This window comes from Pezoporus flaviventris, unplaced genomic scaffold (genome assembly GCF_033815535.1).
Source record: "Pezoporus flaviventris isolate CSIRO_AGI_PZ_B2104156 unplaced genomic scaffold, CSIRO_AGI_Pfla_v1 ptg000001l, whole genome shotgun sequence".
Lineage (NCBI taxonomy): Eukaryota > Metazoa > Chordata > Aves > Psittaciformes > Psittacidae > Pezoporus > Pezoporus flaviventris.
The window spans coordinates 4,240,228-4,264,202 of record NW_026892549.1 but is presented as its reverse complement, the minus strand read 5'-3'; the positions used below and the strand labels follow the sequence as shown (position 1 = coordinate 4,264,202).

Here is a 23,975-nt window from a genome sequence, read left to right as displayed (position 1 = left end):
ACAGAGGCGTCTATTTGATGTTGCTTTTATGGGAACCATTAAAACAAACATTCAGTTGTTTTTAAATTTAATATAGCCATAAGCAGTACAGACTGGGAGGTGGGAATTATAAAATTTGTGCTTTTGAAAATCTTGCCAGTAACAATCTTTTGGCTTAAACCAGAAATCCTGATACCGTGGATTTTCTGGGCCTACCACTACTATTGAAATCTGTTACATTGTCTTCTTGGAAGCTCACAGGATCTACAAGGTCTCCTCAGTCTACACCTAGAGGGGAGACCTACAAGATCTGCTCAGTCTAAACCTATTACATTATGCTTTGGTTTTACATGAAGCCCTTGCATATTTTTATTTCTCTGAAGCAATATGTTAGTAGAGGATTTAAGCATGTTTCTAAACCTCTTTTCCCCCCAGAACAGCAAGCATTAGGGCATTTTTGGCCTTTTCTATGTGGAAATCTTGTGAAACTTCCTGAAATTTGAACCCTCCTGTCTTTGCGCTTCTATAGGGACAAGTAGACCCTTTGTCTACGCTGGAACTGCAACATTAGGCTTCCAGGCAAATGAGTTGGGTTCTCTAGTACCTTTGACTTTGTGTGAACAGAGTCGTAATTGGGAGCAATTTCAACTCATTTTGGTGTGGTACAAATGGTTGTGGAGGCCAGTTGAAAAATGATAAGTTAGATTGCTTGCTTATGCTCTTAACAAGCACAATCAGAATGCTTTAGACAATGCGGAAAATAGCTGCATAATTAAATTGCTGAATTGCCAGGATAATGGTTTCAAGTTGAAGCTGGGCAAATAGTATCTGAGAAGCTGGGTAGCCTGCTGGATTGATAAGCCATTTATCTGGTAATATTTGCAGGCTGTGTGTGTTGCATAGTTAAAATTGCATGTACTGCGGACTGTAGGAAAGTGCACATGCATTCTCTATCCTCAGAGCAGTACCTTCAAGAACATACTAATGACTACATGAACAATGGGTACAGATTTTTAGGTCAAGAGCCAGAATCAAAACTGCGCTAAGTTTGTCTAGCACAAACAAAGGCAATATTTGGACCTGCTGTTGTGTGCTCCTGCCTGTGCATTGCAACATGTTGCTAATCCCTGTCTTCTGCCTCTGTGCCAGGGTTCCCCCAGCAATACCCTTGGTCGGACCCCTTCCCGGCACTCCAGCAGCAGAACGAGCCCCTTAACTTCACCTACCAACTGTTCCCATGGTGGGCTGTCTCCAAGGTAATGTGGCAGGCTAATTAAACCACTTAAAAAATATTAAAGGATTTCAACACCGAGTGTGCATTTGCAGAATATGACTCACTTTGAAAGCAAAAACAAGACCAAAAGTTTACAGTAGATTTCTCCAAAGAAACAGGGTTGGAACATTGTAATACGTGGTTGGTGATAGACTTCAGTGTTCCAGTCCTCATGTCATCTGTGTAATCTTAATGTCTTTTCTCATAGTACTAATTTTCTTTCATAACTAGGCCTTCTCCAGAACTACATTTGTGGGTTCAATAAAGGTAATATGAAATGGCAGTATTAGAAATGAGGTCTTGTTGGGGTTGCAAATAACATGAAGTATATGATGACTTTCATGTCAAGGGTTTCAGATTGTCTGTATTTTAGGTGTGCCCTTGTGCTCAGTAATTCATCTGACTGTAGTGCAGTGCTTGTGCTGTTGAGAGAAGTGCTGAATTTCCAGTTCCCCTTTTATGCTTTGTGAGGGTGCAGAACAAGCAGAGGTGGTGACTGTGTTTTAATGCTGAGTACCTCTCAAATCATTTTCCTGGCTGCTTACCAGAAGAATAGTGGCCTGATCCTTCAGGCAGCAGGTCTATTACAACCAGGTGTTTTGCTGAAGATGCAGGTGCTACCCTAGAATATATTGGTGCACTACAAAACATTTTATTTTGCAAACATGGACATTTGCATATGGGAAATGTTCACGTTTCACCCCATAAAAACTTAGAGCACTTGAGATGGGAATTTAAACAGTGTGCTCTGGCACTACAGAAATATTGGAGGAAGTGTTACGTTATTATTTAGAGAAGCTTTGATTTATGCTGGGAAAACTTGAGAGCTGCTGCTGTTGTCTGCCTGTCCTCTCCATGGGAGGTTGTCTCCCTTTATCATGGAAGAAATGGAAATATGTTGGGTGAGGACTGCAGTTTGTAGTCCACTGTAGTAATTTACACTGAAATTTAACCCTGTCATGATGTGCTAACCCATGGCTGGAGGGATACTTAGACATGTGAGTTCCCATGTGTCAGGAAAAATACAGGCTTTTAGCCTTTCATGAGGAGTTAAACTAATTCCAGCAGCATATGAGGAACACATGGGGTTTCCTGAGAAAATTCTAGATACCTAAATACATCTTTGTGACCCCTAAATCTGCTGTAATCCAAAACTAGAGTGGGTGGTTGCAAGCCAAGGTCAAGTTGCCTATTATGAGTTTTTTTTTAACAAAGTTTTCATTAAGAAATTAAGTGGTAGAGTTTCAGGGGAATGGTTCCATCTATGTTGCTTCCTTTTTGACTAGTCTGAGCATTGTTGCCCTGCTGATTTGTCATGGGAAATCATAAACTGAGATATATCTCCCTGTGGTTACGTTGTGGCTTTGTTGGCCACGTTTGCATGTGGCACTTATTTTATAAATTCATGACCTTTTACCATGCTTTTTGGGGTTTTCCACTGGGACATGACAGTGTGTTGCCACTTCACTCACCGCTTTTCAATTTGTCTTTGCATTCTTTTCACCTCTTGATGTCAGGATGCATGTATCAAATTATTGATTGAAGTTTTCAGCCAACGGTTAATACTATGTTGCTGTTGTTTTCCAGCATTTTGGGTTTAGGAACTGGAGGGGGTTTTCCTCTGTGATGTTCTCAAGGAATAGTTAGAGAGGGCATGTAATTCCAGAGCATTCTGCCATTAAGTTGTCAAGACCAAAACTGCCATTGATACGGTGGGCCAGGAATTTCTTTTAGGAAACAGTCATTCATTCCTTCAGTTTTCTGTGGAACTCTTGGAGATAGTGATCCAGAAATGTAGGTGTCATTTCAAGAAGGTTGTCTGTCTTCCTTGCTGGATTTAGTTATTCAAGGATGGTGAGTCAAAGATAATCTTCAATGATAGGTGAAGGTGGGAGCTGCTGTAAAAGCCCTTTAAAATGAACAGAGGAGAAGTTCTACCTTATTTTTTGTGAGTGACCTCTGAGCAGCAGCATTAGCTGCTAATTTTTACTGTTTGTAGAAAAGTTGGTGGCAAGTACTGCAATCAGTGGCAGTGGCTTCTGATGCTCTGCTGGACTGCATCCTTCTTGAAAGTATCTTGTGTAGCAGTTTGAGCATATTTCTGACTTGGAGAACAAAGGAATTTAGCTCTGTTTCTGAAGAGTACATGTGGCCATCCTTCTTTTAAACAAAAAGCTTCAGAAGTATGCTAACAGATTGCAGGAAGTAGGGTACACTGCAGTACCCTATCTGCAGTCTACCTGCAGGGAGTAGACTGCGATACTGTTGCAGTTGTTAGTATAGATGCTTGTGTGTCATGTTTTCATTACAGATGCTTGTCGTTTGCTGTTCATCAGTGATGTAAAATGTCACTTTTCTCTCTACAAACCTGGAAAATGAGCACACTCAAGTCAGTCTGATAGCAGTATAAAAGGATCAAGATTCCCAAAGTTTCTCTGTGTAGCCCTTCTCCAAAACAAGGCTTGGCTTTACATTTTTGTGGGACCCATTGTCAGTGGGTTGTACTAAGACTGTGTATGCCCATTGTTTCCTAGGGTGCTCCATGTACAGGCCCTGCTTACCTTGTCCATGCCTATGTCTTTTACAGCAGCCTGAATGCAGCCAGTTAAGAGATTATCTCCAGTTCTTAATGCCAGTTTTGAAGATTATACTTTTCTTTACCTTTTTTTTCTTGATGCATAGATTGAAGTACTCTCATCTAGAGACATATATGTCTTTGGGGCTGGGATACGTGCAGAAAGAATAGTTTGGCATGTGTCCAAATATAAACATTCTACTAAGCATAGCTGCTCTCCCATATAACTGATGATTTGTGGACAATATCTTCAGTCAGCAAGGCTTTGTTGATACGGACTTTCTATAGTACATGTGTGTGCCATAGCCCTTGGGTTACATTACTTCTTCCATAATATTGCCATCACAACTGAATTCCAGATGACTGATTTTTTTTTTTTTTTTGTGTGTGTGTGTACTTACGTGTTCATGGGTAGATTTTGAATGTTTTGCTTGAACTGGACTTTATGGATGCAAACAGCTAATTTGTCTATCCATATGATAACATCTGCTTAAGTATCCTCTCGTGTTAGTGTCTTCAGAAGGGTAACGTGCTTTCAGGGCCTTGGGCAGAGTCCTTCCTGCTTTCATTTGCTCCATCCAGTTCTGCTTCATGATCACTAGAACATATCCACTTCATCTGTGAGTTACTTCTGCATTTGTACCTGCTTTTTTTTTTGTCTTGACAGTTTTAATTTTTGGGGAAGAGGAATTATGGAGGAAAGAAGTGTTTTCTGAAGATGAAAAGGAGGGAGGGCACCTGTGAAGACTGAAAATAATAGGAAAAAAACCCAAATTTCTAACTGAGAAGAATGTTTCCTGAGCAATGCTCGGATGAATGGCTTGTGTTAGACAATCTGAGATTTAGTGAATGATTTAGTATGACAGAAAGGAAAATACTAAGTTGTGAAGTTCTCCAGTGTAAGAATACCGTTCTGAATAGCAAATGAACTTCTGTAAACTCAAATGTTACATTCAGGTTGTGAATTTTCACCTAGGATTCTATAGGAATATTTGAAGGAACAACAGTTTAATATATTTGCTCTACTGTTTCTGCCTTTATTAGTAGCCCAGAAACCTGTGCTCAGATCAAATTATTAGAAAAACAAACCCCAAAAAGTAAGTTCAGTCCTTCAAAGATCTCTAGAGGAAATGCCACAAAATAAGGGGTAATGATTTTATCTGTCTGTGTAAGTTTGTGCTTGTTTTTTTCCCTGATAATAGAAAATACCACTAAAAATAAAATTTCAGTATTAAGTTGAGCAAGGCATGGAAAAAAGAATTAAAAATAGCCACTCACTTTATACAGTGATAACGAGCCTGCTTTGTTTGGTGGCCCATGTGCAGGTAGGTGTTTCTTACCTGTGAACTGTGAGACTTCTGATCAGCAGCGCGGGTGTCTGGTGTATTTCTGTAATAGTTGCATGTAATAGCTATGTTTTTTGATTGCTGGTTAACAAGTAAATTTCTTGACACCACTCTTAAGAGGAAATTTTTTCAACTGGCTTTGCTGCTGTTTGCAATTCTTGACTCGATTGCTGCTTCCGATCTTCAATATCTGTCACTTTCGTCTATACAAATGTGACTTTCCAAGATAGTGTTATTAAACTTAATAGAAACAAAGCACTGTCCTGAATACTCTACCAGCACAAGCATCTATATTCTCATTTAGAAGATGATTTTGAAAATCTGTGAAGCAAACAGGGAATGGGACAAATGCAATTGGCATGGGTATGGAGTGCCTTGACCCAAAAGTGCAGGATCAAACAGTAATCAGAAGGAGCTTGTGGAATTTTGAGAGATCTGAAATGACTTAGAGGCTGGTTTCATCCAGTCTCTCCAGGTTTTTCTGCTGAGACCTGGACCAAGTCGCTAGTTTACAAGATAAGTTTCCACTCTAGACTGATTTCCACTTGCTGCATATTTGGGGTCAGTTGAATCTGGTAAAATAGGATCAGATCTCAAGCCCTGCGAAGATATGCTGGTTGTGTAGGGCCTGATTGCAAGGAGCCAAACTTTACAATGTACCCAACTTTACTTTCTTTCAGGGAAATCCTGTTGCTCACAAGTACCTGGGATATGTGGTCAGCGATTGCTTACTTAGAATATGTTGGGTTGTTTATGGAAGCTGTATCCATTTATAAAATGTATATTTAGTAGAAGCAGGGACTATTTTAGTGCGAACTGTATCGTTACATTAGGAATAAAAGTGGAAATGAGTAACAACGGCCAAAACAATGACTTGTGAGGTTTAGTGGAGTATTCTTGTTTAATTTTGTTTCTATTAATTTTTTTCTCTCTCCAAGGCAGCATGACAGCACTAAGCCACTCAGATTATAGTTTCTTTTTTTTTCTCCCTCTCCTCTCTGTTTTTTCTCTTTCATTTCTCCTCTGATCGCGGCAGTCGGTTCTGGGGTTGGAGTGCAGATGGGCTGTCGAAGCACCCCCCTCCCCTTTCTCAGCCTAACTCCATCCCCACTGCTCCTTCCCACAAGACTTTCAGACGCTCTTACTCTCCCAGGTAACAAGCTACCTGTTAAACCAACTTGTCTGAGGTGTCACAGTATTATTTACCTTTCACACTGTGGGATTTGTTCATATATGGGAAATGATTTGCAGAGCCTTTGGTTGGAAAAGGAGAAGAGGTAATGATAGCTTTCAGACAGCAGAGGTGACAGGCAGCCACTTGCTAGCTGCTCAGGGAAGATATGGCATGCAGGTCGGGGGGGGAAGTGGTTTTTTTCCAGACTTCCTCCCTGCCAGGTTGCTGGAAGGGTGTATGTTTCACAGTTGGCTTCCAATGCAGAACACAGTTACTGGGCACTTTCAGCAGGCACTGGTTGCATTATGATAGCACAGGCAGGGTCTTTAAACTTGGGTACGTTGTGCAAGCAGCACACAAGTACTTTCTAACAGGCAAATACAGCTTAGTAGTGATTTCACATTTGCGGCAGTGAATACCTGTAGGGCAGTGAGGATGAAGCTTGCACAGTGTGATTGTAGATGGAAGATTTAGGATTGAAATGAAAATTGTCCTTACCACAAGATTTAGGTTATCAGTCCCTAATTTTGGCATCTCTTTTTCTTCCTGTGCTATCATATTTTCTTGAAGTCTACATACAGATCTTTAGTCAGTATAGTGGACTAAACCTGTATACTGATTTTAATAAAAGAAAAAAAAACAAACCACCTTCTAGATACAAATATAATTTCTCAGACCTTTATGTTAAATTCCTTGAATTTTTTTTAAGTTTATACACTGACAACAGGTTTATTTGTCAGGAGAAATTACATCTACAGAAAGCCTATTACCTGAAGAAGGACTACATAGTCTTTCCTTGAAGCAAGAAGTTCCTAATGAAAAACTATTGAAAGAAAAGCAAACAAATCGTTCTTTGAGGGCTCAAAATCTGGGAATCTGTGACGTCTGAGAGAGAAGATAGAATCCCATAGTCCATACCTCTGTAAATACCTGCAGAATTAAAACCTTTAATCAATGTTCTGACTCTTCTAGGACATGAAAATATCTGTGGAAGAGATGCATGTTGATTTTTGGAGTTAAAGTAGTTGAGAATTTTTTTCCTCCTTCCATTATTTGACACCAAGGTTTAGAATAATTTGACATTTCAGCCCAGAGCCTGAAAGTGCAAGGAGGTGAATTACTGTGTACTGCTTGAGGATACTAAACTGTTGCTTACTTACACATATTTTGAATTGGAAACTGAATAATAGTTTATGGAAATAAAATGTATGTTATGTCAGACTGGAAAACTGCCAAATTATATCTTGATAAAAGTTGTAGAGAGCTGCATTGCTTTAGTGCAGCAGAAGATGGAAAATAATGTTGTGACATCCCTAAACATTGCTCATCTCTACTTCTTATTCATCCTGTGACTTTCCTCTAGTTTCTGCATGGGTCATAATTCGTTTTGTTTCTGTGCCCCCTTTTTTCTTTTCCTTTCTGAAAGGTGGGTGTAGTTCCATTTTTATTCCCCCCCCCCCTTGTGTTGTCTGTGAACTATTCCAGTGCACATACTGTCAATAGACATGTGTGTTCACATACAGAGATTTTGTTCATCTAGAACACAGCCATAATGTGATCTCCTACACAGGCTTACTCTTGACATATGAAATCACTGGATACTTTAGATTTTTATTAAAATGTGGGTTTTGTGCTTTGAAAAATGCATTGGATCAGTGGCTCTTTGTTGAGAAATTGCCTTAGTCCTGTAGCATTGCAGAGTCTGTACTTTGATCTGTTCTTTGGTAGCAGTTTAGGGCAAAATTCATCCCTGATGAAAGAAGTGATGATCGTAGCAGATTTAGTGTCAGTATATCTGTAATTATTTCTTGTTGTTTGTTTTTTTTTTTTCCATGAATTTCATTGTCATCTCTTAGTATGGGTACGCAGGTACAGTCACATGTATACCTTCTCAGATGGCAGTTTAATTGCTCACTTAAATACTGTATGAAGAATGCCTTAAGATCTATGAATTAAACATGCTTGAGCTCAAAATTAATGTTTTTGAGATCATAGGAAACAAAGGTTTTCCTATCCCTGCCTGAGACTTATAAAGAATTTAAAAACTGCCTTCACTTTTGTCTGAAAAGTTATCACAGTGCATTAGTGTCATTCAGCTGTCTGAAAAGCCCCAAATACTTTGAGTTCTGTAGGTTTATAAACAGCTTTTGTTTCCAGATCTTTGTCTTTAAGTGGTTTCTCTTTCTTCCTGGCTTGACAGACACTGTTTAAAGTTGGGGAGTTGTTCTTTGGTCTCTTTGCCAGAATACATGGTGCTGATGCTTGTATGAGTGTAGTGCGAGCATATTGCTTGGGAGCCAGGGATTATGGCTATTTTCAGTGTGTTAATCCCAAAGGAATCAGGCAGCACCAATCTTTCCCTCTGACTGAAGTGCCTGAGTTTCTTCCAGAAAAAAAAACAAAAAGCAGTGGTTCTAGATATTTAGCATCCTACTTTTAGTTCTGTTGAAAATAATAGCTGTGTACCCTGGACTCGGAAGGGATTTTCCCTTTTTTATGTTTTTCCTTGCCCACCTCACAGGGAATCTTTCTTTTGTGGAAAACAAACACAGCCCTTTGTTCAACCATCCTCCTCTCTAAGCCCATCCTGTCATCTTTCCCAAACTGTTAAGAAATAGTAACTCACCCCTGTAGGGAGCCACTTCTTGCCATTTATTGACAAATAACTTGATGTAAATATTTCAAATTCTTTTGGTTTATTTGCTTCTGGCTCTGTTAAGATCCAAGACTCCACCAGAGAAATTGGTCTCAGTTGACTGGGTCTCTTTGTTCATTCTCTCTCAGAAAACTGATTGTCATGCAAACTTAACTTCTAGACAGAGCAGAACCCTGGCAATAATGCCTTTTCATTTTGTTTGAGCTTGTAGGACATCCTCTTCTTAGACAGATCTTTTAATATCATCTGCCCTTGCATACAAGGCTTTTTTTCATGGAACTTAATTTTGGATAACTCCTCAAGGGATCCCAAAACTTGTGTGGCTTTATGCTGCTGAGAAATTTATGAGGAACAGACAGACTGCAAGAAAGTATCAGATTTGAGTTAAAGAATTCCCAAACTTAGGCTCAATACTAAAATGCATTGTTTATCAGGCATTATGCAAGTGGTTTTGGTTTTACTGCTCTATAAATGAAAATGGGACATGTTAGACTAAGTTTTACATCAAGATACATTTTCCTTTTAATTTGAATCTGTCACATTTGAATCCATTGATAGACTGTATTTGATGTATTATGAAACTTAAATTTCATTAATTTCATTTCCACCAGTTGTCACAGCCCTTTAAGTTTTCATAGTAAATGATTTTATTTTCCTTTTTAAATAACATCATTACTGTGCTGGGGAGAGCTTGGCATTTTTTATTTACAGAAGCTAACACTTCACTGCTGTTGAATGTAACTGTGACTTCCCCTCACAGTGACGTAACACCACTGATTTCAGTGAAGTTTCTCCTAGATTTAGTCCCATTTGAGGGGAGACTCAGACCCAAAGTCTGCTTTGATTCCATCCATGTTTTGTTACAAGTCACTGTTACAAAGGGTACACCAAATCATCCGTCTCCAGCTTAGCAGTGTTTTTCTTAACAGTCAAGAGCAGATTCCAATTTCATATGTAACATTTCACATACGTTTGGTCTTTAGTATGCTGGATTATGACACGGAGAACCTAAATTCTGATGAAATCTACAGCTCTCTTCGTGGAGTCACAGAAGCAATAGAAAAATTTAGTTTCCGTAGTCAAGAGGACCTGAATGAGCCAATCAAACGTGATGGAAAGAAAGACTGTGATATTGTAAGTATTGGATTGATTACCATCCCCAGATAGGTGAAATTTTAAAATACTGTGTTCAAACCTGGCTTTGGATTGTTAGTGTATAAAATCCAGTTATTCCTGCTGTATTCTTACAAGTATCTTTGGCTTGCTAACTTCTTATACCTAAATTATAGGGGCCCACTAATGTGGTCACTTGCTCCCTTTGAACTGTAGCCTTCTGTGAAAAGTGCTTTCTGGTGTTCTGTGGGAGCCTCATACAAAGATCTGGTGTTCCTCAAGCTCAGATGAGAGTGTATGTAGTCAGGTCTGTGATTGGAAATGTTAGGTCTTAAAATTAATGGGTGCTTTCCCTCACAACCTTATTTCTTCATATATAGGAAGGAACTATAACCACTCAGTGCACAACTCATACATTATACTACATGAATGGTTATGGAATTATTTACCGTGTGAGGGGCCATTTATTTCATTAAATATGTGGACTTCAACATTTCCAAATATCTTAAACGATGATCCTTACGGGTCCTTTCCAACTTGAGATATCCAGTGACTCTATGACAGTTTTGCTTCCTGGACAAACAAGTTTATGTTAGTAGATTAAGTTAGCCTTCAAAGCTAAAAATTCTTGGTCCAAGATTCTTCTTCTAGACCCTTCTGTTGTTCATTCTGTGTGAACTTGCTAAGCATCATTCAGTCTCCTCTGTCTCTGGTTTGTGAAGTTTCATGAGGAGGATGTTGCTTTTGCTTCCTTTCCCTCTCTTATCAAATTGGTTTTGTTCCAGAGGTTATTACCTTTGCCAGCTTGTGCGGTTTTAGCAATATTAACTTAGATTTAGGAATGTTAGTATGGCTTTTTGCCCTATGATCATGATATATTTTTGGAACGCTTGTACTTATGTAAGGGAAAGAGGTGGTAATCTAAGTTTTACTCAAGTATTATGTTTAAACAATTCTATGCCTCTTCAAGGTGGGTGAAATCCAAAAGAAAAATACAGGGTTTGAGCAATCTCATGTTTTTTCTCTGTTTGATTCCCCAGGTGTCTCGAGATGGTGGCCTTGCTGTGCCTACCAGTGATGTCCGTGGAAGCAGTGACATTGTGGAAGGTGGAAGGATGGCTCTAGATAACAAAACTTCCCTACTTAACACCCAGCCTCCCCGCGCCTTTTCAGGGCCACGTGCTCGAGAATATAACCCCTATCCTTATGCTGACACAATTAACACCTATGATAAGACTGCCCTGAAGGAAGCAGTGTTCGATGATGACATGGATCAGCTTCGGGATGGTTTGTATCAGCGTGTACCATAAAACTGCAGGCAGCTTACTCTGTTTCTGGTCTTTTTTATTTATGGGTAGTGCTCTCAGGTACATGTCTGCACATGGATATGTTGTGTATTACTTCATATCTTAGTCCAGGCTTGGTATGAAATACATTTTGTTCTCATGTGCCAGCAGAACCTCATGTGTGGCTATTTCGAAAATGTTATACTGCAGTTTTGATTTTTGTTTGCCTAGAGTTTTCCCCAAGCTAGTCCCTTAAGCATCTAAATGCATCTATAGGGACACTATTTTGGGGACCTTCCACTCTTTGACATCTCACTCAATAGCTTGTTACTGAGCATTTAACTTCATTTAAGCGATGTTACACCTTAGCTTTATTCTTTTGCACCGGTGAGTCACTGTACTTTGATCTAAAGGTCATACATGTGATCACTGGCTTTGGGTGTGTGTGTCTGGAAAAAACCGCGACAGTTCTTGCAGAAGTAATTATTGGAACTGGATGAAATTCAGTTGTCATCTCTTCCTGGTTCGTTAGAAGCCATGAGCTGTGTTATGAACTTAGGTGAAATTGTGGACTATTTGGATTCTCTTGCCTGCTTGACTGGGGCCTCCTGGAATTAGATGCATTTTGGGGGAGCCCTTGTTATGTGCACTTTGTTCTGTAGAGGGTTAGTAATCTTGGCATCTTTGATCTTTTTCCCTATTTCCCCAAGTGATTTGTTGCCATTTGTCCTAGAAGTGCCCATTGACCATTCAGATTTGGTGGCCGATCTTCTGAAAGAGCTCTCCAACCACAACGAACGAGTGGAGGAGCGGAAAGGAGCTCTCCTGGAACTGCTGAAGATCACAAGGGAAGATAATCTTGGAGTTTGGGAGGAACATTTCAAAACCATTCTGCTCTTGCTGCTGGAAACTCTGGGAGACAAAGATGTGAGATGCAGATTTTTGTCTTAATTCTCCTGGTATTGCTTCACCTAGGGTGTTAGTTTCTCCACACTAGTTTAAATGAAACCTGCTGCATTTGTATAGCACCTCATCAGTGATGCTGCCCTACTCATTTTTTTTTTCTTTTGAAGGTTGATAACTCTGCTTTCATTTTCAGTATGTTCAATGATGAGTTTTAAGCTACTCTGATGTGTCCCAATTTTCCCCTCTCCCTTCTGAGTGCTAGTAACAAACAATTAGGAAATTGAACTAGAATCAGAAAATAAGTTATCTTCTAATCTAGTAGAAAACCTATGAAGATTCAGAAGCTGTCCCCTTCCAACTTACAACAAAGTTACAAGCTCTTAACTATATCACGCCCATTCCCCCAAAAAAGAAGAATAAAGGCAGCTTTGAATAGATTATTCTTTTTTTCTCTGTGTGGTTAAAAGATCCAGGCTATCAGATCTCTTGGGATGAGTCTCTGTCTCTTGCAAAAATGTCATCAAGAATAAACAGCTATTATGGGGCATCTTGTTTTGAAGTATTAAAAAAAAAAGCTGTGTTATTATCACAGCTTTATATTTGGTAGTTGATCAAAGTGGTAATTTACAGGCTAGCCACTTGGGGCTATTTGTTCAGATTGCAGCACAATGATATTTGGTAAGTATCAGCACGCTGCTGCGCCTTCACATCAGAGCCAATGCTTCATCTGAATGTTACAGTATTTAGGCTTCAAAGCACTTTTTTTGTTTCATCTGATTCAAAATCCATTGTCTTTCTTATGCTTCTTGTAAAGCATATGGTGCACATGCTTAGAAATTTTAATTCTGAAGCAGTGTAGGTGGCTGATATTTTCTCATTGTTCATAGTATAAGCATGAGCTACTCTAGTCCTACATGTTTAATCATAGCCTCATCACAAGTGTATCAAAAGATCTGGTGGCTTTAAGTACGTATGTGTTGTGCTACTGCATGAATTTTGCGACATGCTTTAAAGGCCAAGTATAGAGTAAAATAAGTATTATTCTGTTGAAATGATAGAATCTATTTGGAGTGGCCACAGGCCAGAAACTCAATGTAACAGTTATGAAATGGAAGCAGGTGTTATAAATCCCTTCTACTAATGATCTTTTGATATAAAGGATTAACACGTAGTTCAGTGTTAACTACAATGACTTAACTGTTCTTGAGAGTTATTTTCATAAGAGTTACAGGAAGAGAGTAGATTTTACTGTGTTAATAACATGAGAAGTAACTTTGGAACCCAGGTTGATATCTGCAAGGCTAAGCACAAGAGGAAAGGCAAAACAAACACTACCTGAACTGCTTTGTAGATTCATGTGATACAAATACACTGCTTTGGGTACAAATTTGTATTTCATTGCCAAAAGATTATGGAATTTAACAAAGTAGACTAATTCTGTGACAACAGTCATTTTATGTGAATTTTTGGGCAAAAGCAAACAAGGAGACCAATTCTGGATTTCAGTTATATTGATTACACTGTTCACTCTGCTGGAGCTGGTGCAATATAAGTGCAGTATAAGATTTCGGGCGGCATAGGGACCCATAGAATTTACTTCAAGCTATAAATTTGAGAACTGGCTTTTTCTAACATGGATTTGATTCCTCATTACACAGCATTCAATAAGAGCCCTGGCACTGCGAGTCCTGAGAGAGATCTTACGGAACCAGCCAGCAAGGTTTAAGAACTATGCAGAGTTGACTATCATGAAAACACTGGAAGCACATAAAGACTCCCACAAGGAGGTGAGTGAGCGCCTTTCAGTGTTGCTACTGGAAAAACAGTATGGACCTGCTGAAGAAATGTAGGACTTGTGAGACTTAATAGGCAAACATGTTGACCTATCTTTTGACATAAGTTTCCCAAGTACAAAGAGACAGGGATTTTACATGCTAAAGCAGGGAGGAAACGAGTTAAGACTGACATTGCTGTTTAAGTGGACTTGGAGCTATCAGCTTTCCAGGATTTCCTTGGTCATTCTGGGAGAGGCTGAGACCCTGTAGTAGAAAACTGCATGTTTAATAATTTTGCAAAGCACACTGGAGTCGCTGTGTCTGTATGGGTAAGGATAAGCAATGCACTGGAGAACACAAAGCCCATGTCCAAGCAGATCCATCTATGAAAAATGAATGATGAAATTGGGCCTTTCTGGAGAATTGGGAACTGGTGAGCAACAGGAGAAAATGGACAGAGGCCATACTGCTGAAAAGAAGCTGGGGCAGAGAAAGAAGCAAAGGGCAGGGTGAATTGCATTTTCTTTTTGTGAGAGAACTTGAACTGAAGGTATTCTTCTGGAATTAAACAAAAATCAAGGGACGTGATGATAACATTTGAAGTAGATCAAATTACATTTAAAGTCAGTCTTTGTAGATTGACTTCCAAGCTGAATCTTTTATTCTGCCTTGTGCATGTTGCAAGTTTGAACTAAACCTTGGAAAATGCCATGTGAATTTTTCTGTCTGTGATGGCTTTGTTACCAAAGTCCTTGGTTTGAAATCTAAGACACTTATTCTTCTCTGCAACAGGCTTGTCCTGAACTAGCAATTTCAGGCATCTCTGAAGAGCTTTGGCCATGAAAAAGATCTATTGTATAGATCAGACTGCTTCAGAGCATTGTGTAACTAGCACAAGGTTACGTTAGGTGTGCATAGCAGAAACTGAACTGTTTAAAAATTAAAATAACAAAACAAAAAACACCCTCAGGGAAAGAAAGAGGCTGGATTTCTCTAAAATGCAAAAGTAGAAAATGGTTAATCCTTTAGTGAATGAGGACTGCTGTACTCTGCCTACCTTCCTTTCCTTGATTTTAAAGCCTTAGCACTCCTGTCATTTTCAGTTCAGAGTAATAAGAACGAGTTGTAAATTGATTTCCTGATAAAGCAATCAGACAAAACATTATGTTCTGAAGGAGTGCCTTTTACTGGCAAGTTTTCCTGGTTGCATACTTCAGTTCACCTTGACTCAGTGCTCTTTGCATTTTATTTTTTTTTGAGAGTCCTCCAAAACTGCCATTTCTAATAGGATCTTTCCAGATTCTCTGGCATTGTTTTAATGCCCCTCATAATTCAGTGTCCTCATGGGACCAGTGTTTTTATAGAAATCAAGAACAGTGTTGAAAACATGACTTTTTATGCCTCTCTACTCCCCATACTGTGTTCTTCATGCCTGTGGTACAGAAAAGTTCTTCAGGATTTGCTTGAGGTGCTTCTTGAGGAAAAGCATAGAAGAAAAGTCTGCTAAAGAGAAAACAGAGCTTAAGCCAAGAATGAAGAGATACGAGTTTCGGCACTTATTTATAGAATAATAATGTAGTTGTATTAGTATCAGCAAGTAGATGCTGTGCTGTGCACAGCATGGCTTTGATTTAAAATAGTTTTGTGTAGCATCTTTGCAATTAAAAAAAGAACATACATGCAGCTGCTGCAGTGAGAGCTTTGGGTGACAGCTGTCATAGCAGGACACTGCAGGTGTATTCCCATTTTACTATCTGTTGCTAAGCAATTGTGTGCACAGCTGTATCAAATGTGTTGGTGGTGGGTTTTTCATTCTATACATGTGGGTTTTGTGAGCCTTGTGTAAATGGGGCTCTCAGAACCATGATATATCTGGCTGTCAGTAGTTTGAGACTATCAGCTTTAATGAAATTAAGAAAGGTTTCCCAACCTGCTCTTGGGTATCTACGTGAGCTAGGCTAAAGATACACCTAGGGATATGCTCTAGGTATTCCCTGTAGCTGGGGCTTGCCGATTCAGTTATATGTGTGAAAAATTAACTGAGAGTCTGTCTGAGCATGGCTCAGTTGGTCAAACTCATAGCCCTGGGCCAGAAGGTCACAAATTCCCATGCCATGGTGACCCCTCCAGCTTGCTCTCACTGCTGACTTTGCAGCACTACTCTCTTCAGGAGGGGGTGGAGAAGCTGCCCTGTTTGACTTGATCCTACTGAGCAGTAGGAGCTTAAGAGACAATTCACCAGTTTGCAATTAAAGGCCACTTTGAAAGAATAGCTGCAGAAGAAACGGAGAAACAGGAAAATGTGAGTGGTCTGTTCTGTAGTTACCTTTTTTACTAAATCAAGGCAATGTTAAAGGTAGTGGTGCACCAGCTACATAAATGAAGGCTTTCTCTGGACTGTAAAACTTATTTCAAGGTAAGCTGCTAAATAATTTGGTTAAGAAAGTGTTAATCCTTGTGCCAGTGATGCCCTAATAAGATGTCACTCTAGGACTTTCTATGTTTCTGAGCTGCTGCTTTTAGTAGAAAGACAGGAGTGATCCTGTTGAATGGTTTGAGATGAAGATTTTGCTCACATTTTCTGTTATGTGTAACCCACAGAGAATCAATCTGAAGTGACCAAGCAAAGAGAGTTTGCAGAAGAGCACATTACAGAGCTGTTAATTTTGGGTACTGAGTCCTGGAAGTCACTATACCAAGAGGCAGTGCTTTGGAAATGAAGAAGTTTCATCTTCTACCCAAATTTGAATATTGCTGCTGTTCAGCATGGCCAGGAGGGATCAAATAACAAATTATAACCAATGCATTCACCAACCAGCAAATACCACCCCTTCCTCCAATTGAGTGCTGGTATCTTTAACTAGATACCTAGTTAAAGATATCTACATATTTTTATTTTGTTTGAAATAAAAAAGGTCTGTGATTTTATTCCAGATTTTATAATTGGAAGTATGAAAGCAGCATTAACATAGATAGGTATTTTGGGGTGCCTGAATAATTGGCTGGTTTTACAAGTCCAAGCAGAAGTCTTCAGACAGTTGGATCTTTGTCATGGCTAGAACTCTTCTGCCTTCTGTTGCTGAAGGCAAGGTCTAGGATCAGCAGAGCAGCATGGCTATGAGAACCACTTCTTTTCCCAGGGACATTGAAGCAGAAAACTTGGTACGTAGAGTTGAATGCTGAGTTGTGCCTTGTGAGCACAAATAGAGGAGACTGGCAAAGCACAGACCTCAGTGGGGTTCAAAATTAATGTAACCCTAGGCTACAGGCTAGTAGACTCTGGGCTGGGATTCATGTTTAGTTTGCTTTTTTTTTTTAACTTCAGCCTGGTTTTATACTGTTTATAGTGTACCAGCCTGTTCTGTGCTGTTGATTTAATGGGGTGATGTGAAGAGTCAAGCCTGCTTCAGTCATAACTGTAAATATTTATGGGGGTTGACATGTAAATGCTTTTCACTTATTTTTGGAGCATTAGAACATAATTGAAGTTGTGGATGGTATTAAATCTTGTTGATTTTTATCACTCTTTGTTTGGAGTTATTTGGAAGAGAACCATCTTTCTGTTGCCAATTAGTTAATATTAACTCATTTGTTCCAGTGTAGTTACCCGTAAGTAAGGAGAGATTCTGCCTTCGGACCAATACCGTTGATGTGACATTGCTTCAGATTCATACCAGCAAAATGAGAAGTTCTTATTATTGAGTATTTTAAAACAGAAGTAGTTCATTAGCTTGGGAAATTGTTAGTGAAAATCATAGGATAGCTAATTCCCTGCTTCTGTCTCTGCCACTCTGATTTTCTCAGCCACTAAGAGAATGTGTAAGGAAGGGATTTTGGGCTTTGTCTTAGAAACCTAATTTTGGTCTTTTATTATCCAGAAGGTCCATAAACATAATTGGGATGTACCATTCTCTGTTGTAATCCTCTAAAAGAGGGTAAAAAAAGAAGAAATCGCAGCTATCCAGTAGCTGTAGATAATTAGCTTGCTGAGGTGCTTTTAGACTGGCCTCTGATATTTAGAAGATGATTTGTAACTGATGATGGAATGAGTTATATAGGTCTCTGCAAAATGTAGTTTACTAAAGAAGGAAAGCACTAAATGATCACAGTCTTTAAGGTTAACTGATACATAGTCTGTGCTGGAAGCTGCCAAGCACTGTATCAGCTGATGTTTCATAGTATATGTTTATGTGCTTTTTCTAATTTCCAACACATTTCAAATATTTAGTGCACAGGAGAAGCAGTCTAATCTACTTCATCTCCTCGGAATCCCTTATAAAAATCACATTAGTTTTTTATCTGCTTAGCACTCCTCACTGCTGAGTCTACTTCCTGCTTTGAAATCAAATTCTTAATTGTTTGTTCCTGTCTGGATCAGGCCGTAAAGCCTTCAGGGGTGGGAGTTTGCCTGTCCTAGGTATTGGTAAATCTCCATCCCCTCCAGCTTGGATTATGCAGGCTTTAAGTAACCCCCTCTAGATGGCAAAAAATTGGCTCAAAAACACAGCTGCATGCATGTAAGCCTGAAAGAAAAACCTTGTCCTTCTGCTTAAAAAACTTCTCTGGTGCTCTGCTATTTTCACAGTAGCATACAAAGCCTCTGAGTTTTCAGTGGGCTTTTACCTATGCTGCCTCATCATCTCTGACTTTCTGCAGAGATGGTGCAGCTAGCAATCATGGCAAAGCATACTGCAGATTATGGTCCTACATGCAGCTCTCATTCAGGTGTACAGGTGCTCTGCTGAGATCCCAGCGTGTTACACTGATGCCCTGTGTAGCTTATGAACCTGGCATGTTTTGCCTTAGGTGATTCAGGACCTACATTTTTCTTTCCTTATTTGCCAGTAGTTTGTGTCACTTCAAAGCAGAAATAAAGCCATCAAAACCATTCAGAAAGCTGGTGTATATTGACCAAGAGCAGATTACCATAAGAAGCTGCTTGCTGCAGCCGGCAGGCAGCAAAGCAACATCTCTTAACACACTGAGAGTAATAGCTGAGCGGAAGAAATTCTATGGAAGAGTTGAAGTCTTGGTTCTTGCTGTCTTAAGCCAGCAGTATCTCGTGGCTGCAGTGCAGTGTGAACCAGGTAAACCAGTAAGAATTGTCATCCAAAGTTTGTTAAAAAAAAAAAAAAAAAATTTGTACATTGATGATACCAGTGTGCTTTTCTGTTTTAAGAAAGGGATTTGCGACAGATGGCTGTCTTGCTCACACTGTTCCTAATACTGTGCATCATCATATCCTTTCTTATTGAAATCTGAAAGCATTTCATGTGCATATTCCTGGGACTGCCGAACCTGTTACTTTGAAGCTTACTCCTTTATAGCATTAAGGAAGACGCTGTTAGAGGTGAACAGCCTGTCTGTTACATCTCTGTCTTCATGCAGGTGAATATGGTTTCTTCCCTAAAGCCAGGGGAAATACAATAATTTCTCTCTTTTGGGAGACTTACTGGAGATGTCTTAATGCACCACAGGTGTCTTTCAAGGAACCACTAGCAAACACAGTTTATGTTATGCCAGCAGAAGTCGGGCTGAATCTAGTCTCTAGCATGTAGAGTGTAAGGTAAGCATTTAGAAAAGAGAAAAACCTGCTTCTTTAAGGCAAAATGCTATCTTTTAGATCTGCATTCCTGGGCTACCTGCCCTGTCTTGAATGATATCTAACTATCCAGTTCAAGCTTTAAGCTTTTACTGGGAGGTAAAATCATGTTTGTGACATACCTTACACATAGCTTAGTGTCTGTGTTTATAAAACACTGCAGGCTCTCTCTGGTCTTGAACATCTTGTTTCCTGGCCACGCTTTGGATCCTGCTGCTTCCAACTGTCATCATCATTGGCTCTGCTAGTTTTCTTTCGTATTTCTGAGGTCATTGAGAATAATTATATTGGGTTGGACAAAAAGTTTGCTTCAATTGATACTCTACCTAACTTACTAACAAGAAGCAAGCATATCATGATGCTTCCCTCTGGATATTCTCCCTCCTTCCAGCTATCTGAAGCTTACAGCCTTCCCATGCTAATGTTTTTTTCTGTCTGTTTGTTTTGGCCTTTGTTTTTTCTTCAGTGAACTTGTCTATTTTTTTAATCCTCTTGTGACAATGAGCTCCCTGGTCTGAGCATGTAGGGAACAACACCCTTTTATTTTCTCTAATTTAAAGGATGGGTTTCTTGTGGTGTGTACGAGCCATTCCTGTCGCTTTCCAGTGTGTATTTGTTAATCTTGCTTCTAAAGTTGGGAGGAAGACCTGTTGCTTGATGCTGTTTGCTCATTTTTCCCCAGTCCTTTTAAGATTGTTTCACTCTGCTGGTCAGGTTAAAGCCCTGATTAAATATTGTATGGTATGTATAATTTGTGAGATACAAGCGTTGTGCTTCACAGCTTCACAAACTCTGCTATAATTGTGTGTTCTTGTTGCCATATGACCTGGCAGTTTGTGTCTTTTGATAATGTACTTCCCTCTGTGTGGGAATGCTGCTGATTTCTCTGGCATTACCAGGTGAGTGGGACTTCTGAGTGTGCTATGTAAGTATTCAGAGACATTCTTTCCTTCATGGGATGCAGAGTCGGTCTCGGTGGCTCAGTGCTTGCATTCCAGAATAGTGGCATTTGGCTTTCTGTGCCAGCAGGGATGGGCTTGTCTTTTCAGCTCATTCTAAACTGGTGTTGCCATACCCCTTCCTACACTATGTCCCTTGTCAGCCCTTTCCAAGGGAGCCAGGAGCTGGTTACCTGCAGAGGCTCTGATTCAAGCAAGCATGTAAGCACATGCTTGAATCCCATTGATGTCAGTGACACTTCAGCATGTTATTAAACATATGCTTAAGGGTTTTGCTGAAGTGTGTCTTAGATGCAGGCGCTGCCTGCCAGATGTGCTCTTGGAAGGCTTGGAAGCCTCCCTGATGCTGTCACATTTACAAGCTAGTATCAGCAGGCAGCTTACTGGACACGTGTAATACATCCTTCTGTATTCAGGGGCAAGGCATTTCAGGGGAGAAGTGGTGTGAAATAACCCAAACGCTGAGTAAATGTGGCCAGATTCTTGCTGGAAATGGGTAGCTTTGCTGAAAGGAGGACTTGCAGGGACATCAATAAATTCTGCACCTTCACAGCTTTTTTTTCTGACCTTATGATGTGCAAAATATGTATGATCTTTGTTGCTGTTTGGACCCTCACTTTTTTTGTGAAAAATCACAGCTGTATTCTAACCCTTGTGCTTGGGATCTGTTAATAAGCTTTAAAAAAAAGGTTTTGTCTCCTGCACTTGCTTCATACCTGCAAATTAACAAGTATGGTAAACTGTGTGCAAACAGGATGTGGAGCTGAAACCCAGATAGAAATACTCATTGACAGTTTTATCTACTCCTGTACTGTTTAGAGTTTACAATAGTGTATTTGAGATCAGAATCTGGCTGTAGGTGCATACTAAAATATTGTTGCTTTCGTATCAAGCAGGATACCAGTAGAATTTAAAGTTTAAAAAAATATAAAAGTGCAAGCTTTTATTTCTGAAGGTGTCTGAAAATGTTTACTGCAGTATTTGGAGTTGTTGCACAGCAAAAATCCCCAAAGACCTGTGTTCACATAGCTGGGTTTTTTTAGCTAGTGATTTTCTTGTGTATGTTGTTAAACTGATTACAGGATATCTGGGCTCTCTGTAAGTCCACCGCATTGTTTGTGGAAAGTTTGATGGTAGCAGTGTTTCAGCACTGGGAAAGCAGACATCAAAAGCTGCAGTGCCAAGAAGTGAATTCCTTTAAAGGAGAGACCTCCTGGGAGCTCCTGACTTCATCCACTCCAGCAATTCAATGCTGTGGTACCAAAGCATGGCATTAGGTTTCCCTTAAATACCTGGGTGTTTCCCAATGAAATCACATAGTGCTTGCTTCTAAGCTAGCTTACATGGAAAACTTTTAACCTTCATGCTTCTCATGTGTGAAATTGAAAAGGAATTAGCAAAAAAATATCTGGAAGAGAAAACTCGCTGGAACTGGGAAAAGAAACATTCCTCTCTGCTTGGTTAATTCATTCACAGATCTTTCAGGATGATTTTTTTTTTTTTTTAAATACCACATTGTGGATCGCCATTCTTTTTGGTGTATGTTTTAATAATATAATTAAATGCTGAGAAAGGCCTGAAGTAGATGGAACAGTTTGACAACTTTTCTTCTGTAAATAGGGCACTGATAAAGAAGCAGTCATGGTCTCAGGTCTGCTTTACCATCCTGCCTGTACTTTGCCTACATGCAGTTTTTGTAGCATGTGAAGTACCTGAGGTCTTGTTCACTGTTGAGTTGGCTTTACAGGATGCCAACAGCTAAGTGAATCAAGTTTTATTACTTCTTGGGTGTACAAGTATCTTGTGGAGATCCCTGTTTCAGGGACGTAGCTCTCAGTCAGTGGAGGATGATTGGTAGTGATGTGGCTGTGATACTAAGACTGTAGGTAAAGCAGGCTTTGTAGATCGAGATGATCTCTTCTGGTCTGTAAGTTATTGCTACCTTAAAAATCAGTTAAACGTTTCTGGAAAATGTTTTTAGTCCAGGCAGGGAGACATTCTTGTCTCAGTAAAGGCTGAGATAAACCTCCAGATACTCCACAGTAGTTACTTAAAAATAATGGAAGCTTGCCTTCATTTGAGGCTTTGCTAGAGCCACATCTGTCCATGGGTTGCTTCAGTCAAATAAAAATTCCTGAGTCTGATAACCATGACATGGTGTTGGAAGAGGGGAAGGAGGAGAATCTGCTATGGCTTCAGTCTAAGTGATAGGAGACCTGTGGTTTGATTTGTTTGCTTGTTTTGCTGTTTTCCTAGTGCGGGTTTCAAAGTATTGACTTCAGACAACCCCAGGTAGTTCAGCTTAGGTGAGTTAGAGAAGTTGTGCTGGCATCTGATCTTCCTGCACAATTGGAAAAAAGGGACTGCCTTGAAAGGCTTATTAATGCTCCTGGGCTCAAAGACTGCCTGGGGCTAACAGGGAGATCCTAAGCATGAGGATTTGTGAATGCATCTTTCTTCTTAGAGTTGAGGTGTTGGATGTAATTCTGCCCACTGGAGCATTTCTGTCCCCTCAAGATTTATGCTTCCTTAAAAATAAGCCCTGAGAAGTGAGGAGTGAGAAGAGATTCAGCAAAACCATCCTCCATCTTTTGTACTGAAACAAGAACACGGGGAGGAACAAGTATGTGATTTGTGTCCAGGAAGAGTGCAGCCAAGGGGGAAGCTTTATTTTGTTGCCTGGCAGTTAGCGTAGACACTTTGAAAAAGAAAACCTGACTTCCTATCCTGTTGTTTTTGGTTTTTTTTTATCATGGGAGGAGAGACCAGGATTGGGTCTTGCCTCTTCAGCAGCTGTCCTGCCCACTGCGGAAGAGTGTGAAAGTTGTGAATTTGCCTTCTCTCAGAGTAAGAATAGAGTTAGATTTAGGATCTCCCTTGTTTTGCATGACTGCCATACAGTGTGGGCCAGTTGCAGAAAGTGCATGCTATCACTGTTCCACTTATGCTTCCTGTTTTATAGTGATCCCAGTGCTGCCTTAATGGGTTAAATGTGCTGAGAGCACAGCTTCCTAGTCAAGGACAGCCTAAGGCCTAACTGTGTCTGTAGCCTGGTTTTGATTACAGCATTTGCTTAGCTGCAAAAGGTCAGGACACATTTGTGTAGGCATGGGTCTCTCAGTTTGGACACCAGGCACTTAGCAGGTGAGATCCATACTAAAAGGTGCAATGGTGTTATTCGTTATAACATTTAAGAGATAAATTTTGTATTGTCTGAACTGGTAGGTTTAGGTTCTTTTCACAGTGGCTGGAGAGATGTCATCCTCTCACTTTTCCTGTGATGGGAATGCTTGTCTATCTTGGGTGGCGGATTACTCTTTCAAAGTAGGCC

General features: G+C 39.8%; 1 protein-coding gene across 4 annotated transcripts in view; it reads left to right on the top strand.

The window, feature by feature from the left end:
- CLASP1 (cytoplasmic linker associated protein 1) overlaps positions 1-23,975 on the top strand; it is a 173,460-nt gene that overhangs the window by 144,099 nt on the left and 5,386 nt on the right. For 3 of the 4 annotated variants that reach the window (XM_061464982.1, XM_061464810.1, XM_061464893.1), the window contains 5 exons: positions 1,129-1,235; positions 9,987-10,137; positions 11,157-11,403; positions 12,139-12,329; positions 13,967-14,095. In XM_061464982.1, coding sequence (XP_061320966.1) covers positions 1,129-1,235; positions 9,987-10,137; positions 11,157-11,403; positions 12,139-12,329; positions 13,967-14,095 — 825 coding nt within the window. Of the gene's footprint in view, positions 1-1,128; positions 1,236-6,209; positions 6,327-9,986; positions 10,138-11,156; positions 11,404-12,135; positions 12,330-13,966; positions 14,096-23,975 lie in introns of all 4 variants that reach the window. The other variant, XM_061464729.1, reaches the window with a different exon arrangement.